General features: G+C 49.2%; 1 protein-coding gene across 3 annotated transcripts in view; it reads right to left on the bottom strand.

The window, feature by feature from the left end:
* SULF2 (sulfatase 2) overlaps window positions 1-16,189 on the bottom strand; it is a 106,858-nt gene that overhangs the window by 66,457 nt on the left and 24,212 nt on the right. For all 3 annotated transcript variants that reach the window (XM_081033552.1, XM_081033554.1, XM_081033553.1), the window contains exons 2-3: window positions 15,103-15,381; window positions 42-281 (exon numbers count right to left, since the gene is read on the bottom strand). In XM_081033552.1, coding sequence (XP_080889678.1) covers window positions 42-281; window positions 15,103-15,277 — 415 coding nt within the window. In that variant the 5' untranslated portion in view covers window positions 15,278-15,381. The remainder of the gene's footprint in view (window positions 1-41; window positions 282-15,102; window positions 15,382-16,189) is intronic.

Here is a 16,189-nt window from a genome sequence, read left to right as displayed (position 1 = left end):
CCCGCCCACCCACGCGCCCTCAGCCACCAGGCTCCCCTCACCTGTCCGGTAGCCCGTGCTGTTGAGGTATACGGCAAAGGTGCGGCTCTCATGCTGCGCCTGCCAGGAGGGCGAGGAGCAATTCTCGTTGTTGGTGTAGGTGTTGTGGTTGTGGACGTACTTCCCAGTGAGGATGGACGAGCGTGAAGGGCAGCACATGGGCGTGGTCACGAAGGCGTTGATGAAATGCGCCCCGCCCTGCTCCATGATGCGCCGGGTCTTGTTCATCACCTGCATGGAACCTGCAACCAGAACCCAGGTGAGATGACCTCCAGCAGATTCTAAGTTGTGAGCCCGGGTAGGGACGCAACAATTAGGGACGGGCGTGGAGTGGTTCTCAACAGGGTGGCACTGCCATTCCTGTGTGTGTGTGTGGGGGGGTACATTTGGAAATCTCCGGGGACAGACGGGACTATTGGCATTTGTGGGAAGTGGCCAGCAAGGCACTGGGAGCTGGAGCTGCACCAGAAGGACACATCCTGGTCCCCAGTCCCATTGGGCGTTCATGGCGGAGAGGTAAACACCTGTTTATATGTCATTTGAACTTAGAATGGAACTCTATTTTACATATAAACAGAACATCTTTATTGCAGGGTATTAATACACACTGATGTATATGGATATATATATATATATATATAAGCAACCACTGTGTAAGTTGAGGGAAGATTACACTTTGCTTTGTTGGGAACTTTCCCAGAATCGTTTGCTCTTAATGAAATCTGGTCACACCATCCCTGGCCCACTTTCTCCCTCAATACTTCTCAGACAAAATGCTTTACATCATCCAAGAACCGCGCATGCCTCCTCTGTTGACATGGTCCTCCCACCTTCCCCCAAATCTAACTCAGCAATCGAGCCACGCCTCTTCTAGTTGCCCTCTGGGATCACTCTGGTTTCTGAATCCCTTGAGCTCTTATTACACAGGCAGCATGTGTTATTAGGGCTTAATTATATACCATCAGGTATGGTGGTTTCATTCATGCCTCTTCTTGTTTCTCAATGAAGCTGTCAGCAGAGTAAGGCACAGAGGAAGGAAACTAATGTGTGTGGAAACCCTATTGTGGGCAGGTGCTTTCACGCTCACGGCTGTGCCAAGGGCCCCACGAGGGCAAAGACTGTGCCTTGCTCACTGCTGAACCCTCAACGCCCCCATGGTGTGTGACACACACACACAGTAGGTGCTCAATACATGTGTGAAGCGTGGATGCGTAATTGTACACTGTGGCAGGTAGCCAAACACTTGGTAGCTTTCATGGAAATAGTCAGTGGAAATACTTTTTCCCCTTATGGCCACCCTCAGTTTTCTTCCTTTTCCTTGCAGCTCTCAGGGTCTGTAATGGATTGAATAACGGCCCATCCCTCAAAGATATGTCCGTGTGCTAAGCCTCAGAATCTGTAAATACGACCTAATTTGGAAGGAGGTTTCTTTGCGGACGTACTTAAGGATCTTGAGGTGAGAACGTTCTGGATTCTCTGGGTGGGCCCTAAAGACAATGACAAGTGTTCTTATAAGACACGGAAGGAAGGCGACACACAGAGGAATGGACTAAGGCAGAGACTGGAAGGCTGCAGCCACTAGCCACGCCTCGCCTGGAGCCCCCAGGAGCTGGAGGAGCAAGGAAGGCTTCTCTCCAGAGCCTTTGGAGGGAGCAGAGCCCTGCCGACACCTTGATTTCAGACTTCTGTCCAGAACAGTGAGACAGTAAACTGCTGTTGTTTTAAGGCACCCAGTTTGTGGCAGTTTTGTCAGGACAGTTAGGAAACCTGTGTAGCATCTCCCAGGCAAGTGAGGTTCTGGCTGGGGTCTGCTGATCCCTATCACCAAGAACCCCCTCCTGATCTGAAAACAACTCATCAGACCCCCCTCGGCACACTTAAAGGCTAAGAACGAAAAGGAGAGTCATATAACTCTTTATCCAACCTTTCTGCTAAATGGAGATGGAAACAGAGCTAGAGCTTCCCTGAGGCAAACTCAGATCACATATCTCTTCACTGCTTAAAACCATCCAATCGCTTCCCATGGCACTTAGAAGACAACTGGAATTCCTTCTTGTGGCCTTCAAGACCTTCTCCCCCCAGCAACCTACCTCCCGTGTTTCTTTGACCTCATCTCTTCCCTCCCCTTAGCTTAGTTGGCTACACTGGCCCCTTCATTGTTTCTCAGTTGTTCCAAGCTCATTCCTGCCTCCCGACCTTTTTACTTGCTATTGCCTCTGCCTGGGATTTGTCCCATTATTCAGATCTCAATTTAGAGGTCACCTCCTCAGCAAGGCCTCACTGTCCTCTCCCTCTGAAGGAGCCCCCACCCTGCTTACTTCCTGTCACCAGTGTACACTTCTTCATTGCATTTGTCTCCTTCTGAAATGGTCCTTTTTAAAAAAATTTTTTTATTGGTTTGCTTGTTTATGATCTTCTGCTCTCAGACTGAGAGTTCTGGGTGATCCAGCGTGCTGGCTACTCCCCCACCCACAGGAATATATAATTGGTGCTCTGTAAAAACTCACGGACTGAGTGAAGGAAACAGAACAAAGCCTGCCCTTTCAAGCCCAGCACTGAGATGGTTTTACAAGGGATGCCCTCCTGGAACCAGGTGCATTTCCCGAGCCTCCTGGCCAAGGTTGCCCCTGTGGGTGGAGGAAAGAACCAGCTTTGTGTTTGAATAGGAATCATCTGGAACTGCATGAACATCGGTGTCAAGGTCACATAACTTCCTGAGAAGTCCCCAAGGGTTCCAGCTGCAACTGGTGGGCAATTATAGGCTTCCCACCAGCTGTGAAGGCTCCCTCTGGAGCGGCTGGGGGAGGTGGGCTTTTCGGGGCCTCCCTCAACCAGCTATGTTAACTTGCCAGAATCTGATGGAATGTGGTGTCACTGTCTCAGAGTCCATGTCTCAGGGTCTCACAGGGGCCTGGGGCCTTACCAGCCTCAGGGCCGCTCTTGGGGAGCTGTCCCCTCTGGATTCCAGGCAGCCTTTTGCTGGCCAATCAGTTCTTTCCACCTTGAGGTCCTCCCCTCCTCCCGCCCCCCCAAATCGAGATATCAGGTCATGCCCTTGAGGCCCCAAGCCTGAACACCAGTCACATTGCCATTTCATGGCCTTTGCCTGAGCAGTGCCCTCTGCCTGGGGTGCTCCCTCTAACCTAGGGTGCTTCAGGTTACTGACCAAACATCAAACATCTCACATGGTCCCGTACTGAAACCATCACTCCTCCTTAAAGCCCTTCCCACTCCCTTCCGGGCTTCCCTTCTCCCCATGGCAGTTACTACCCTCAGGCACCAACATCACTTCACTTGTCGGCATGCTGCAAGTCACGCCCACTGGGACAGCATCACGGGCCGAGATTTAGGCCAACTTTGTTCATTGTCATAGTCTCAAGCCTAGCAGTGCCTGGCACATATATCTGCTAACATACCCCCCAAAATTAGCTTACTCTTTGGGTTTCCATATAACTCAGGAGCCCATGCTAGTTTGTGTCCATGGACGTGTGTGTGTACATGTGTGTGTGTGTTGTGCAGTGGATTTTTAAACATTTCACTTTAAATAGCACTAAACAGACCATGTGTTCTCTAGTTGGTCGCACTCCCTGGCACTCCCTATAGTCTCACACCAACGTTGCCCACCCACAATACCCGCCTGGTCCCTGAAGGCGTTGGTTTTACAACTCCTAATATAACTTAGCTTGTCCCTGCGGTAGACTTATACACAATCATCATCATTGTCATCACCATCATTAATGTGACTGTCATTGGCTCAATGATGGCTGTGTACACTGTGCCAGGCACATACATATATCGTCTTACTTAATCATCCCAACGACCCATGTAAGAGAAGGAACTGAGCTCCGGGAGTTAAATGACTGACCAAGGCCGCAGAGCTGGGGAAGTGGGACGTGAGGACCGGAACCCAGGCTTGTCCAATGGGAGAGAGAGGTGCTGGGTGTCTTGTTTAGGAAACATTCAATTTACATCATGTGGGAGGTGGGGACACTGAACCAAGGAAGTGCGCCGAGGTCCCTAGGCACTTGATCAACAATAGACTTCCACAAGGCACAGAACAGTCCCTGGACTGTATGTATATCTGGTCCCCTAGTCAGTGCAGAGTTGACTGCAGCTGGCACGTCAGCAGTGAAAGTGGCACAGGGTCACATCACCAAATACCCGGGACCAGTGGTGGGAGAGTGATTCCTGTTCACTCCTGACAAAGTCCAGGAGAAAGTCTTGGGTTGGTGCTACCACGTCCTTAACACCTACACACCTATTTCAACAGGGGGAGAACTCGCCACCCACCTGCGCTCTAGGTGGGCAGCAGAATTAGCTAATATTTGATTGCATGGTTTACTTCCCTTGCATTTAGGGTAAGTGATGCTAGCCTCTCTCATTTAGGGTGGTGGAATCTGGTTCTTTTTGAAAAACAATTAAAGCTTTTTTTTTTTAAGTGAAAAGTACAGGTGGCACATAGATATGGTGAAAACTATGGCAAGGTGAGGGGATGGTTGGTGTTTGGCACACACTGGCTTGGTGCAACCCAGAACTGTCTACTCAGTGGTGTTAACTTGACTGTTTAATAGACGCCTCGGATACCACAGACCCAAAGCAGCTCCTGTCCACTCATGACTCCTCCCCTTTCCTGCGGTTACTTGGGCAACGATCTCAGTTGCTCCTTGGTCCCATCTTTCAGTTCCCACTCCAATCCATCATCAAAGCCTGTTGCTCTTTCTTCAACGTACATCCACAATCAGTCACCTCCTACCTGGGCCAACGGTCATCCTCTCACCTCTGAATTAGTTGACTGCTTCCTGACTGGACTCTGACCGTTTATTCCCCGTAGAGCAGCCAGAGTGCCTCCTCTCCTGCACCCTCTATGGCTCCCACTCACTTGAGAACAAAAGTCTCTGTGGTCAGCACAGGCCCTGCGGGATCCCTTCCCCCTCCCGCCCACTTGCAGCCATGGGGCCTCGCCCCCGTCCTCAGACTTGCTGGGCTCGCTCCCACTTCAGAGCCTTTGCCCACGCTGGTCCTCCTACCTGGAATGCCTTTGCCCGGTACCCCCATGGCCTGTACCCTCACCCCCTCTTGTGTCTACTCAAGAGTTCTCTTCTCAGTGAGGCTTCCCTGCCCACCACATCCAGGTTAACTCCCCCACCTGGATATTTCATCCCTTCTTCCTTGTTTTACATTTTCAACTCTGTACATATTATCGAACACACTACATGCCTTTATGTATTCGTCTTGCTTGCCATTCCCCTGTGACCCTAGATGTCAGCGCCATGGGGGCTGTGATTACTGATGGTGCCTCACAGTCCCGAGACCTAGAACAGTGCCTGGCACATAGGAGGTGTTCAAGAAATACAGAAGGTGCCCCCAAAATGTACACGTTTTAAGAAAGGAAAACTGTATTAAAATTGTAATACTCAATATATACTGGTAACAAAAGATGAATACGAGTCACGTTTGACTTCTGCAATTATAAGAAGTGCTCAGAGTGGTTCCCATCAGCATCCAGATATTTCTGATTACAGAGAACTACTGCTTGAGCAACGTTGCCCAGTGTCTACTTGCATACATTTTTGGGGGGCACTCCCGGTATTTCTTTTTCTTTCTTTCTTTCTTTTTTTTTCTCATGGAATTTTTAAAAAAATTTATTGGGGTGACAAGGTATTTCTTGAAGAAATGAATCTGGGGCAGTCCAGGCAGAATCAGCCCTTTGCTCACTCTTCACAAACTATGAAGAGAAAGGAGGACGCAGCCGGTCGTGAGATTTCACCTTCTGTCTCCAGAGACTGCGGAAAGGGACGAAGCTGACCGCTCGCCCGACAGACCTGTCAGACCCTTCTGGAAAGCAGGGAGGCCACCATCTGGTGGATAATTCACCTGCAGTCAGCAGCCCCAAACGCTGCGTTGGCAAAAAACAAACAGCCTGAAGAAACCATTTCTTATTTTTAATGGGCTCAAAACCAGGGCCCCAAAATGCTTATATCTCCATCCTACTAATTTCAGAGGAAATGAGCGAGTAGCTGCTCTTCACGAGTAGTGAGTGCCCTGTGCGTGCCTGCTCGGTGCACTCACCGCTGCCCAAATAAGCCAGCTGAAGGAGAGCGGTGTCAAGCTACTATTAAAGTACAATTTAACAATGCCTTGAAATGACAGCGGCATCTGTGCAGAAGCAGCCCTCCATGTTAAGTCTCCCCTTCCCCTTGTGGACAGTAACCTGCTTTATTAAAACTGCCATAGCATCAGGGCACTATAAAGCCACATCTGGAACGCAAAAACATATGATCTAATCTCCTTGCCCAGCACAGCCTTAATGCAGACGGATGGCTCCGATGGGAGGGAAGAACCTGGAAGACGCGGCCACACAGAAACAAACAGGCCCGTTTTCAATATTTTAAATGAAGTCAAGCCAGCCAACCAAAACTTATTTTGTCCAACATAAACCTGGGGACACAGAGACATAAACAGACTCAGTCTCTTTCCATGATCAAACTTTTCTACTTCGCTGGGCCAGGAGTGAGGTCACCCTGACACCTCTCTGGGACTCTAATGGGCCGGGGAGGTCCCACCCTGATCCTGAAGATGGCACATAAATCCTGGTGCCCAAACCACTCGATTGCCAGGAATGTGGCATTTACCCCATGACACCCATTTGCCCACCCACTTTGTCACTGCTTTTCTGGGGCCTTTCAAGCTTGAGCTGGAAATGTGACCACTGCTGTCTGTTGGCAACTCCGTTCAGAACAATGCCACTGGATTCCCAGGACCTGCCTCTCAGACCAGGTGTCCTCACGATGGTGGCAAAGGGGAAACCATTCCGGATTCTTGGATATTACAAAACAAAGTCAAATGTAATTTCTCTTTTCAGCTATGAAAAGCACAGGCTCGAAATTCGTTGCTAAACCCAAAATCAATTAAGCAGATGTTGAAGAGGCAGTATTGGAATTTCATTAACGAACAGTGGACCATCAGAGAGATCAGAAAGTTAATTTTTTCTCCTCTTCCTTCTGCTGGCCCTGCTTGCAGAAGTTTCTGGGAGAAAACCCTGATAGGGTCCTTCTCCACAGAGGGGAGGTGGCAGAGGGACCCTGGGAAAGGGCTGGTCACCCGTATAATCAATGACACTCAGCAATCATTGGTCACTTCCTCTCTCAGAAGGTCCGTCCACCCAGAAGCGTTCCTTTCACTTGGAATTCTCCAACGCATTGCCCTTGGCAGAGGCTGTTTATTCAACCAGAAGGGATCTCTTGGGTGTCTTGCCCATTTTCCAGGGTGGGCTACACAGAGCCAGTTACCAAGTTCCTGGCCTGGTGGGTGATATTTGCAAAGCAGCCTGATGTCTGTGCAAAGCCTGAAAACCTAGTTTCCCCATCTCTGTAAACGGCACCACCATCTGCCCAACAGCTCAGCCAAAAACCTAGGAGTCATCCTTGATTCTCCTTTCCTTCCCTCCCACGTGTAATTCATCAATAAGCTCTGCCTGCCCGACCTTCAAAACAGAACCTGCTCCCTGCTCCTTCTCCCTCTGCAGCACTCCCATCATCTCCCACCTGGACCACTGGTCTCCCTGATCCTGCTCTTGTCCCTGGGCCACCCCTGAAACATGAGCATTTGACCTGCTCAGAACATTTCAGTGACTTTCCATTGGCCTTCCCCCATCTCCTCTCTGCCCTCACCCGCAGCACTCTCCCACTCACTCCCCAGGTTCTGCTGGCTGTCCTTCTAGCCACATTGCTCTTGTACTTGTCCTTCTGCCTGCAATGCTCCTCCCCCCATTTCCCCGGGAACGCCTCCTTCTCAGGGTGCAGTGCCCATGTTACAAGCACACCACCCCTGCTAGCGGTGCTGCCCCTCTCTGGACCCCTTGCTCCTGATCCTGATGTGGCTGAAACCCCGGATTGCCCACTAATATCGGTTTCCCCTTCTTCCTTCTTAACAGGTTCTAATTTTAATCTTCAGTACACTTAGCTAGGAAACTATGAATACATTTCCCAGATTCTCTTGTAGCTACTACATGTGGGAGTGGTCCTCCCCGGCCTTCCAGATCCACCCTGTGTCCAGCTCTCCAGCCCAGGGAGCTGGCCTGGATGAACCGCAAGCACATGAGTCTACTCTCTGGTTCTGGCCTGGGTTAGGTCAAGGGGGGGCCCTGGCAGGAGATCACCAACGGAGGTAACTGAGGTCAGGGTATGGTTTCCTCCATCTCCTTCCCTGTGGTATCAGCAGAGGGTGACAGCTCCTGCTGGGTGGCCCTTTGTGTCTCTAGTTTCCAGTAACCATTCGCTCCCTTCATCCCCTTGGTCTTGGGGTAGGGATGACCCCACTGCAACTAGCTAACCTTGAGGGCTACACTGTCACTAGTGGTTTCCCCACATTTGTTCACACCTTAGCAAAAAATAGTTGAATCCTCCTTGAAGAACCCAAAGTTGAGTGTGCCCCACATTCCTTGCTGAGATGGTGTGGCTAAGTGAATGAGTTGTATGTGATGTCAGCTCCTCTTACGGACCTCATCCCAGACATCTATTGAAGAGACCTTGAAAATGGAAGCCACACAATAAGCGTGACAGAGCAGAAAGGCAGAGAAGGAGCTTGGGTCCCTTGAATTGACCATGGCAGCCCTGGACTGCCAAATTCCAGATAATTTTATGTGAGTGAGAAGCAAAATTCTATCTAGTTTACGCCACCGCTATTTTACATTTTCTTTTACATGCAGCCAAACTTAATCCCAATACACTCAGCTTCCAGAATTGATCTCCCAAAGGTTGCTGAGTTGAAAAAAGGAAAAAAATCTCGTGGAATGTGCTTGGCAAGCTGAACGCCAGGGTGGGTCCGAATGAGCCTCTTTTCTTCCTGAGACAACCTGCATCGACATGTTTTTCTAACTCTAGAGAGCAGGGCCAGGAATGTCAGGAGTTGATAGCTCAGGGCGGCTGAGGTAGAAGTTACCCCCGATCTGGTGTCTGGAATCTGGGCACACTCTTCTGGGCTTCCAGCCATTTGACCCTTGCCAAGTCCCCAAGCCTGCAACCTAGAATTGATTTCTGGATATCAGTCTGCAGCTCAGGGTGTGGTTTCCTTGTGTTCACAGATGGAAAGTAGAAAACAAGTGCCTGGCCAGACACCCTCCCAGACCTTTCTCTCAAAAGCCTATCTCTTTCACAAGAAGGCCTCCTGGCCGAGGGCCTGCAAGTTACAAGATCACAGATCCCTCTGAGAATCTGGTGAGGGTCTCGGACTCAGGAAAGCACAAACAGGCAAACAATCTGCATGCAATTTCCCCGGCCCCCACTCCAGGCCCATCCAGGCCTGGGCCTCTCCCCTGAACTTGTGACTCTGAAGGCTGGCTGCCTTGGACAGCTCCTCTTGGCAGTTCACAGGCATCTGCAATGTACAGGTCCAGAACAGCTCCCGACCACAGTGTTCCCCATCTCCATGAACAGAAAATCCCTGCTTGTAGTTGTTTAGGTTAAAATCTTGGAGTCATTCTTGACTCCTCTATTCCACTCCACATTAGATACATCAGCACATCTTAGGAGCTCCATCCTCTTACTATGTGCAGCAACTCACTCCTTTTCCCCACTCTGGTCTGAGTCTCCATCATCTCCTGCCTGGACCATTGCAGCAGACTCATCACCGGGCCCACCTCCTGCCTGGACCATTGCAGTAGACTCATCACTGGGCCCCACTCCTCCCTGGACCATTGCAGCAGACTCATCACCGGGCCCACCTCCTGCCTGGACCATTGCAGCAGACTCATCACTGGGTCCACCTCCTGCCTGGACCATTGCAGCAGACTCATCAGCAGGCCTCTGCTCTTATTGCACCCCTTTAGTCTATTCTCTGTATGATAGCCAGAGGGGTCATGTTAACACATAAATCAGATAATGTTCTTCCTCTGCTCAGTGTCCTCTATTGGTATGAGTCAAATGAACTCCTGTTTTTGGGGGTTTACTCAGAGAGGTCAAGTAACATTCTTGAAGCCACACAGTCAGTGGCAGAGTAAGGATTTGAACTCAGCTGTCTTGCCAGAGAATTCTCATCCTTACGTCTTTATTGGGAGTACTTTCATTTAAAGATGTTCTGAAAGGCAGAGAATTCTTTGGAAATGTGAGCATTTCACAGTTCATGCAATCTTGAGGGGCACACTTGAAATCCTGCAATCTAAGGAGGCCCCTAAAGGGCACCTTGTTTCTACCAGGCGTGCACCCTCAGCCAAATGAGCAGTGGAGAATCAGTGCCTGCTACTTTGGGGTTTGGGTCTGACTGTCTCCTTAACCCTCAGACACAGGAGTTACCACCATGGGGCTCCCATATTAGTTTGGCCCCGACAGTAAAAGCCAGTGACTCACCCTTGGAAAAATCCTCCCCTTTCCTACTCTCCATCCGGCTGATCAGGTCAAGGAGGAGGTTTCAGGGAGGTGGTAGTTCCCCTTTAACACCTCTCTCAAAACTGCCCATCATCCTTCATAACGAAGACTGGTGGGGGGCAGCACCTTGCGGAAACGTGAAAACACTGCTGTTTTCATTGTTTTGGGTCTGGCAGTGTTCTTCCATGGAAGGCAGTGGAGAACAGCTTTTGCATTTACAGTCATAATTTAGAGCTTCCTTTTAAAATACTATTTAAGCTTCACAAAGCAAGTCTAGTGAAAGAAAATTTCCAATAAAAGAACAGACGGCACTGGGGTGCTGCACATATTCTCTTGCTCCACGCAAGGACCGTGTCTAACGCATCGTGATGGCCCCTGAGACTCACCAAAGCTTTGTCTGGACTGAATTAAACCAGTAAACCCTGGCAGAGTCCACCGGTTCCTGGCGTCTTTGCCTGAAGGACACAAGCAAACAAGACCTTGGCTTCTGTGCGCTTCTCCCTCTCCGACCCTCCTGGTGAAGAAGGCTAGCCGAGACCCTGCTGGTCTCCGAGGGTCATCCAAACCCAGGGATATTCCCAATGGCCTTGAAAATGTATTGATCATGGAATCCACTTAATGACTGATGTGCCCTGGGACCAGCTCCCCTGGGCATTTGACACTTCTGAGTGAGAGAGGTGTGTCAAACACATATAAGAAAAGGAAAATGTATGGCCCCCTCACTCCCCACATTGCAATTAGGAAACAGGATGACAGGGCCCTCTTCTGTGTTGTGTCCCATACCAATATTCTCCACCAGACCCTAATTAGGATGGACAGCTGTTCTCTGCCCCGGGACTGGAAGAAAGCCTGGAATTATCTCAGTCGAGAAGTCTCCAGCCCCAAGAACTGTTGGAATTGCCGCATGGATGAGCAGAAAATAGCAGATGATAAATTTTTTAGGACCACCCTCTATGTGCCAGTTGTCGCAGACTGTGAGATAATGTGCTGGCCTTTTTGGGAACATGCATTATTGATCCGGGTCTGTCTAGTGGTTTATAAAAAGCTCATCATCCCCTCACCCCACTGCCACCGTCCCATCCCTCACCTCCTGACACAAGGGCAGCCTCCTTCAAAAGCCAGTTCTGCCGAGGAAGGGGCTGGCTCCTTTGTAGAAGGGAAGACTTGTAAGCAGCCAGCTATGCAAGTTAGTGCTGTGGGTGGGAACCGGCAGACGCCACAGAACACAAGGGCTCTAAACCCATCACCCACCAGATCCACTTCCTGGAATTTATCTTTCAGAAACACTTGCTTGGGTATACAAAGACATGTGTATAAAGACATTTCTGGCAACAGTATTGGTACCAGTGAAAACTAACTAACAAACACACTAACGATCTAGAAACAACTGAACAGCCATCCTAGGAGACTGGTTAAGTAGCGCAGTGGGTAAGACCCTGGGCTCGGGGTTCAAATCTTGTTTAGCCACGTTCTAGACTGGGGACAAGTAACTTCATTTCCCTGTGCTTTACTTCATCTCTCCACCTATAAAATGAAGAGATTGAATCTATGCCTTTTATGTAAACTATGATCTTCTTGGCTTTCCTCTCTGCTGTGTCATCAACACACCCACAGCTCCTTTCCCTATATTTGCATATTCTGCTGGTTTTATTCAAGCGTCACAGATGAAAACTTACAATTAGATTCTGACATGAGGCTTAGTTAGATCACGTAGCTGCAGCAAAAATGTGTTGTTCCTAAGAATGAGTGTTCAGTCACTCACCTTGGTTCAGGCCCCAAATCTGAGAGTCACCCTGGAACTTCTTTTCCTTAACTGCTCCCTCCAACCCATCCATCATCATCTCACCCCTTCCACTGCTTTCCCCCTTATCCCAGCTTCCATCATCGCCTGTTGAGTTACTGCACTGCCCTCCTAATCCATGTCCATTTCACTAAGAATGTAACTCAAAGCTCTCACCACGGCCACAAGGCCCCATGCGACCTGGCCCCAGGAAACTCCTGGCCTTGTCTTTCTCTACTTATATCCCAGCTCCGTCCACTTCCACTCGTAGGCATTCTTTTGTCCCAACCCACCAAGCTCATTTCTAACTCAGTATCTTTGCCTTTTCTGTTCTCTCTACCTAGAACGATCCTTTTTCAGTCCTCCCGTTCCCAGAACAGTACAGTACACAAAGTGGACGCTTAACAAACATCTGTTGAATGAATGAATGAACATCCGGGGTGCCTTGAATTCCCAGGCATAACTATGATCAAAACAGCTCACGGGCTCCTACAAGGCAAGACCACAGTGCTCTGAGGTCCAGGTGCTACCTCTGAGTGCTCTTTGCGAAAGTCTGCCAGAAACAAAATTCACACCCTTATGGCCAACGTCTGTAGATTCCTCATGGTTGTCAAACGTGGCTCATGCTAAATGGTGACAGGGAGAGAGGAATCTTGTTTGTCACATTGTCAATAAAAGCTCTGGGTTCTGATTGCTTGCTGGCTGCATATTCTTTTTGCACTGAGAAGGTCCCTGAAAAAAATCTATACTTGTGATCATTAATACAAATCATTACAAGGAACGACTTGGATTTATATAAATCACCTTTTCTTGGCAGTTAGAAGACTGATTTGTGTTTTTAATAATGGATCCAAAAGGGTATAGATTTGCAGTTCGATCTGCATCACAATCTTGTATCAGGTTGCAAAGGCTTATCCAGAAAACCTTTACATTTATTGCCACCAACGGTATTCGGCTGTCCTTTGACAGTGGGGAGAGGCTAAAGCCAACCCCTCACCTGGTCAACTATCAACATTCCTTACCATAACCCAGGAGAGCCTCCAAGAGGCTCCTCCCCACTGTCTCCAGTCTCATTTCCTGTACTCCTTTCCCAGGTTCCAGCCACATCTGTCTCCCTGGTCCTGCCTCAGGGCCTTTGCACATGCTATTGTCTATTGAAAGACTTTCCCCCAGATCTTCACAATACATGGTAGTACTGATGATGAGAAGAGAAATCTAAGTCACAGGAGAAGGAAAATGCATAAGGATGGTGTGTCGTCCAGAACAGTGGCCGTAAGCGGCTACTGGGCACCTGAAAGGTGGCTAGTCCCAACTGAAACGTGTTCTAAGTGTAAAATACATGCCCGAGTTCAAACACCATATTAAAAATGTAAAATATCTTATTAATAATTTTTATATTGATTACATGTTGAGTTGATAATAATTTGGATATAGTGCGCTAAACAAAACGTTGTTAAAATTAATTTCACCAGTTTCTTTTTACTTTTTTAAAAAATATACCACGTTTCCCAGAAAATAAGACTTAGCCGGACATCAGCTCTAATGCGTCTTTTGGAGCAAAAATCAATATCTTATATTAAAATAAGACCCGGTCTTATATTAATTTTTGCTCCAAAAGACGCATTAGAGCTGATGGTCCAGCCAGGTCTTATTTTCGGGGAAACACGGTAGCTACTTGAAAATTTAAAATGACTTTTGTTATTTGTATTTGCGCTGGCATTATAATTCCACAGGGCAGTGCTAGTTATAGGGTTTAAGGTGGAGAAATGGAATCCATAAAATCAGTAAATTCTAGGGGGAGAAGACACAAGATAAGGAGAAAGAAGGTTTCTACTGAGAGCCCCAAAGGTAAGCTGGAAATATAAGTGGAGTCTGAGCCAGGGGAGCAGAAGTTCCAAGTGAGACCGACTCTTCAGGCCTCACTCTTGGTGGCTGCATTTCTGGGGTCTCTTCCTCACGCAAATGAAGACACCTACAGCTTGGGTGGAGGAGCCCATGGTCTTGCTTAGCAGGGCAGGGCGGAGTCAGGGCGGTTTGTTTGTACAGTGAACCAAGGATGCAGCCTGGGGTGACTTATGTGGGTAATAAAAGGAAGGCAAAGAGGCCAGGAGCTGGAGCAGCCATGAGCTCTTGTCATGCTTGCATCGGTGTAAAGGAACAACCTGTCCTCACCGGCTCTACCTGTGAGGGGAGGAAGCTCAGGACCAGAGGTGCAGAGCTTAGCCTCCTGGGGTACCATCTTTGTGAATTGGGTCAGGATACTGCCGATAGGAATGGCTTTCTGCTCCCAGATGCCACCGAGAAAAGCTGACTCTGCCCGTAGCTGTTGAGATTGGTGGAGGAGAGGTCTACACATGCATATGTGTGTGTGCATGCTCGCACGCATGTACCGTGTCAGCTCAAATACCCTCTCTGAGAAGCCCTCCCTGATTACCAATCCAAAGGAGCTCTGACCACCACCCCATCGAGCACAGCGCCCTCTTCAGTTTCACAGGAGCATTTCTCTCTTTCCGAAATTACTTTTCATGTGAACTTCACCTTCCTGCTGATTACATCTCCCTCACTCCATGAGAACAGGCATCGTGCCTTTCTTACTCATTACTGAAGTTCTAGGCCCTCGAATATTGCCTGGCATGTAGCAGGTACTCAATAGAAATTGGATGAAAATATGAATTGGTCTTAACATGTCTTCTTAAGACTAAAGAAATCCACACAGGGTTCTGCATTAGGAAAAGGATGAGACCCCTAACCTTGAGGACCCATCTGCGAATCCACAGGTGTGGGACAACTCCTGTGACTTGATTAAATCCAACAGCAGAGAATCCTATAGGTTGACACAAGTGTCTTCCATCGGGAGCCTTAGCCCCAACAAATGGTCCTAGTGACCCTGGGGAGATGCCACCTGCCGGCTGGGGTGCTTACCGAGCTCCACGTCCTGGTCATCCGTCAGCACCAGGATGATGTTGGGTCGGATGTTTCTGCGGTCCCTCTGAAGCCTGCCTTTCAGACGGTGGTGTGACAAGAACGCGGAACTCCCACCCAGCAGAGAGAGAACAGTTGCGGAGAACAGGCAGAGCAGCAGGCTGGGGCGCGCCATTTTATATTTTTGCTGATCGGTTGCTTCTTGCAAGAGGAGGCAGGAGTCTGAGGTGGCGTCTCGCGGATTTGTTTCTTTGCCTTCTTCCCTCTCTGCTCACGGATCTAAAGTAGGAGTAAAAGAATCAGGTCAGTCTCTCACTACAGGCTGCCCAGCTGCTCAGACTTGCATGATGCTTTTTACGATGGCCTCTGGCATGGACAATGACTGTCTCTGATCAGGGATGGCGGTAGCGGAGCAAACACCTAACTTGGCTAAAATCACAAGGAAAGGATTCGCAGTTCACTCAGGCAATAGGCTGGTAGGAAAGCCTTCTGTGACCACTTCTGCCGACAGCATTCTCCCCTGGACCAGTGAGCCTGTGGATGCATTTGTGGGTGGCAGCTCAAGTTCCAAGTCAGATCATCAGCCTGTCACTGAACCATCCAACCACTTCAACAGACAAATCACCCTCAGAGAAAAGAAAGGACGAGCTCAGCGGGGAGAGATCTTTCTGGTCATCTCGTGTCTGCTGGCACAATCAGGCATGCACAGGAGAGGGCGCTGCAGCCTGACTCCCGGGCAGCAGGTGACTCGGGGAGGGGACTGGCCACTGAGACGATGTCCGCTTTGGGCTGGGTGACTCCTCACCATTCAGTCCCGGCTCCATCCCTCACCAGCGCGGTTTCCGCATCAATAAGCCAGTGGGGATCCTCAGTTCCCCCATGAATAAAAGGGGGAGACATAGCTCTTACAAGAACTCAGTCTTCTGGGGATGTGTATGAAGGCTCCCGGCTAACAGATCCCAGAGCTGGGATGTTATTCACATTAGTTTTAAGTTGCAGCATAAACAAAATGACAGAAGAGACACTTGAGGGCTAAAAAGCTGAGGGAGATGAACTGTCACATTCCACTGAGACCTCAGTCACTGCC

This window comes from Rhinolophus hipposideros (genome assembly GCF_964194185.1).
Source record: "Rhinolophus hipposideros genome assembly, chromosome: 22".
Lineage (NCBI taxonomy): Eukaryota > Metazoa > Chordata > Mammalia > Chiroptera > Rhinolophidae > Rhinolophus > Rhinolophus hipposideros.
Note: the sequence above shows the minus strand (reverse complement) of the source record. Positions and strands in the feature narration are given on the sequence as shown.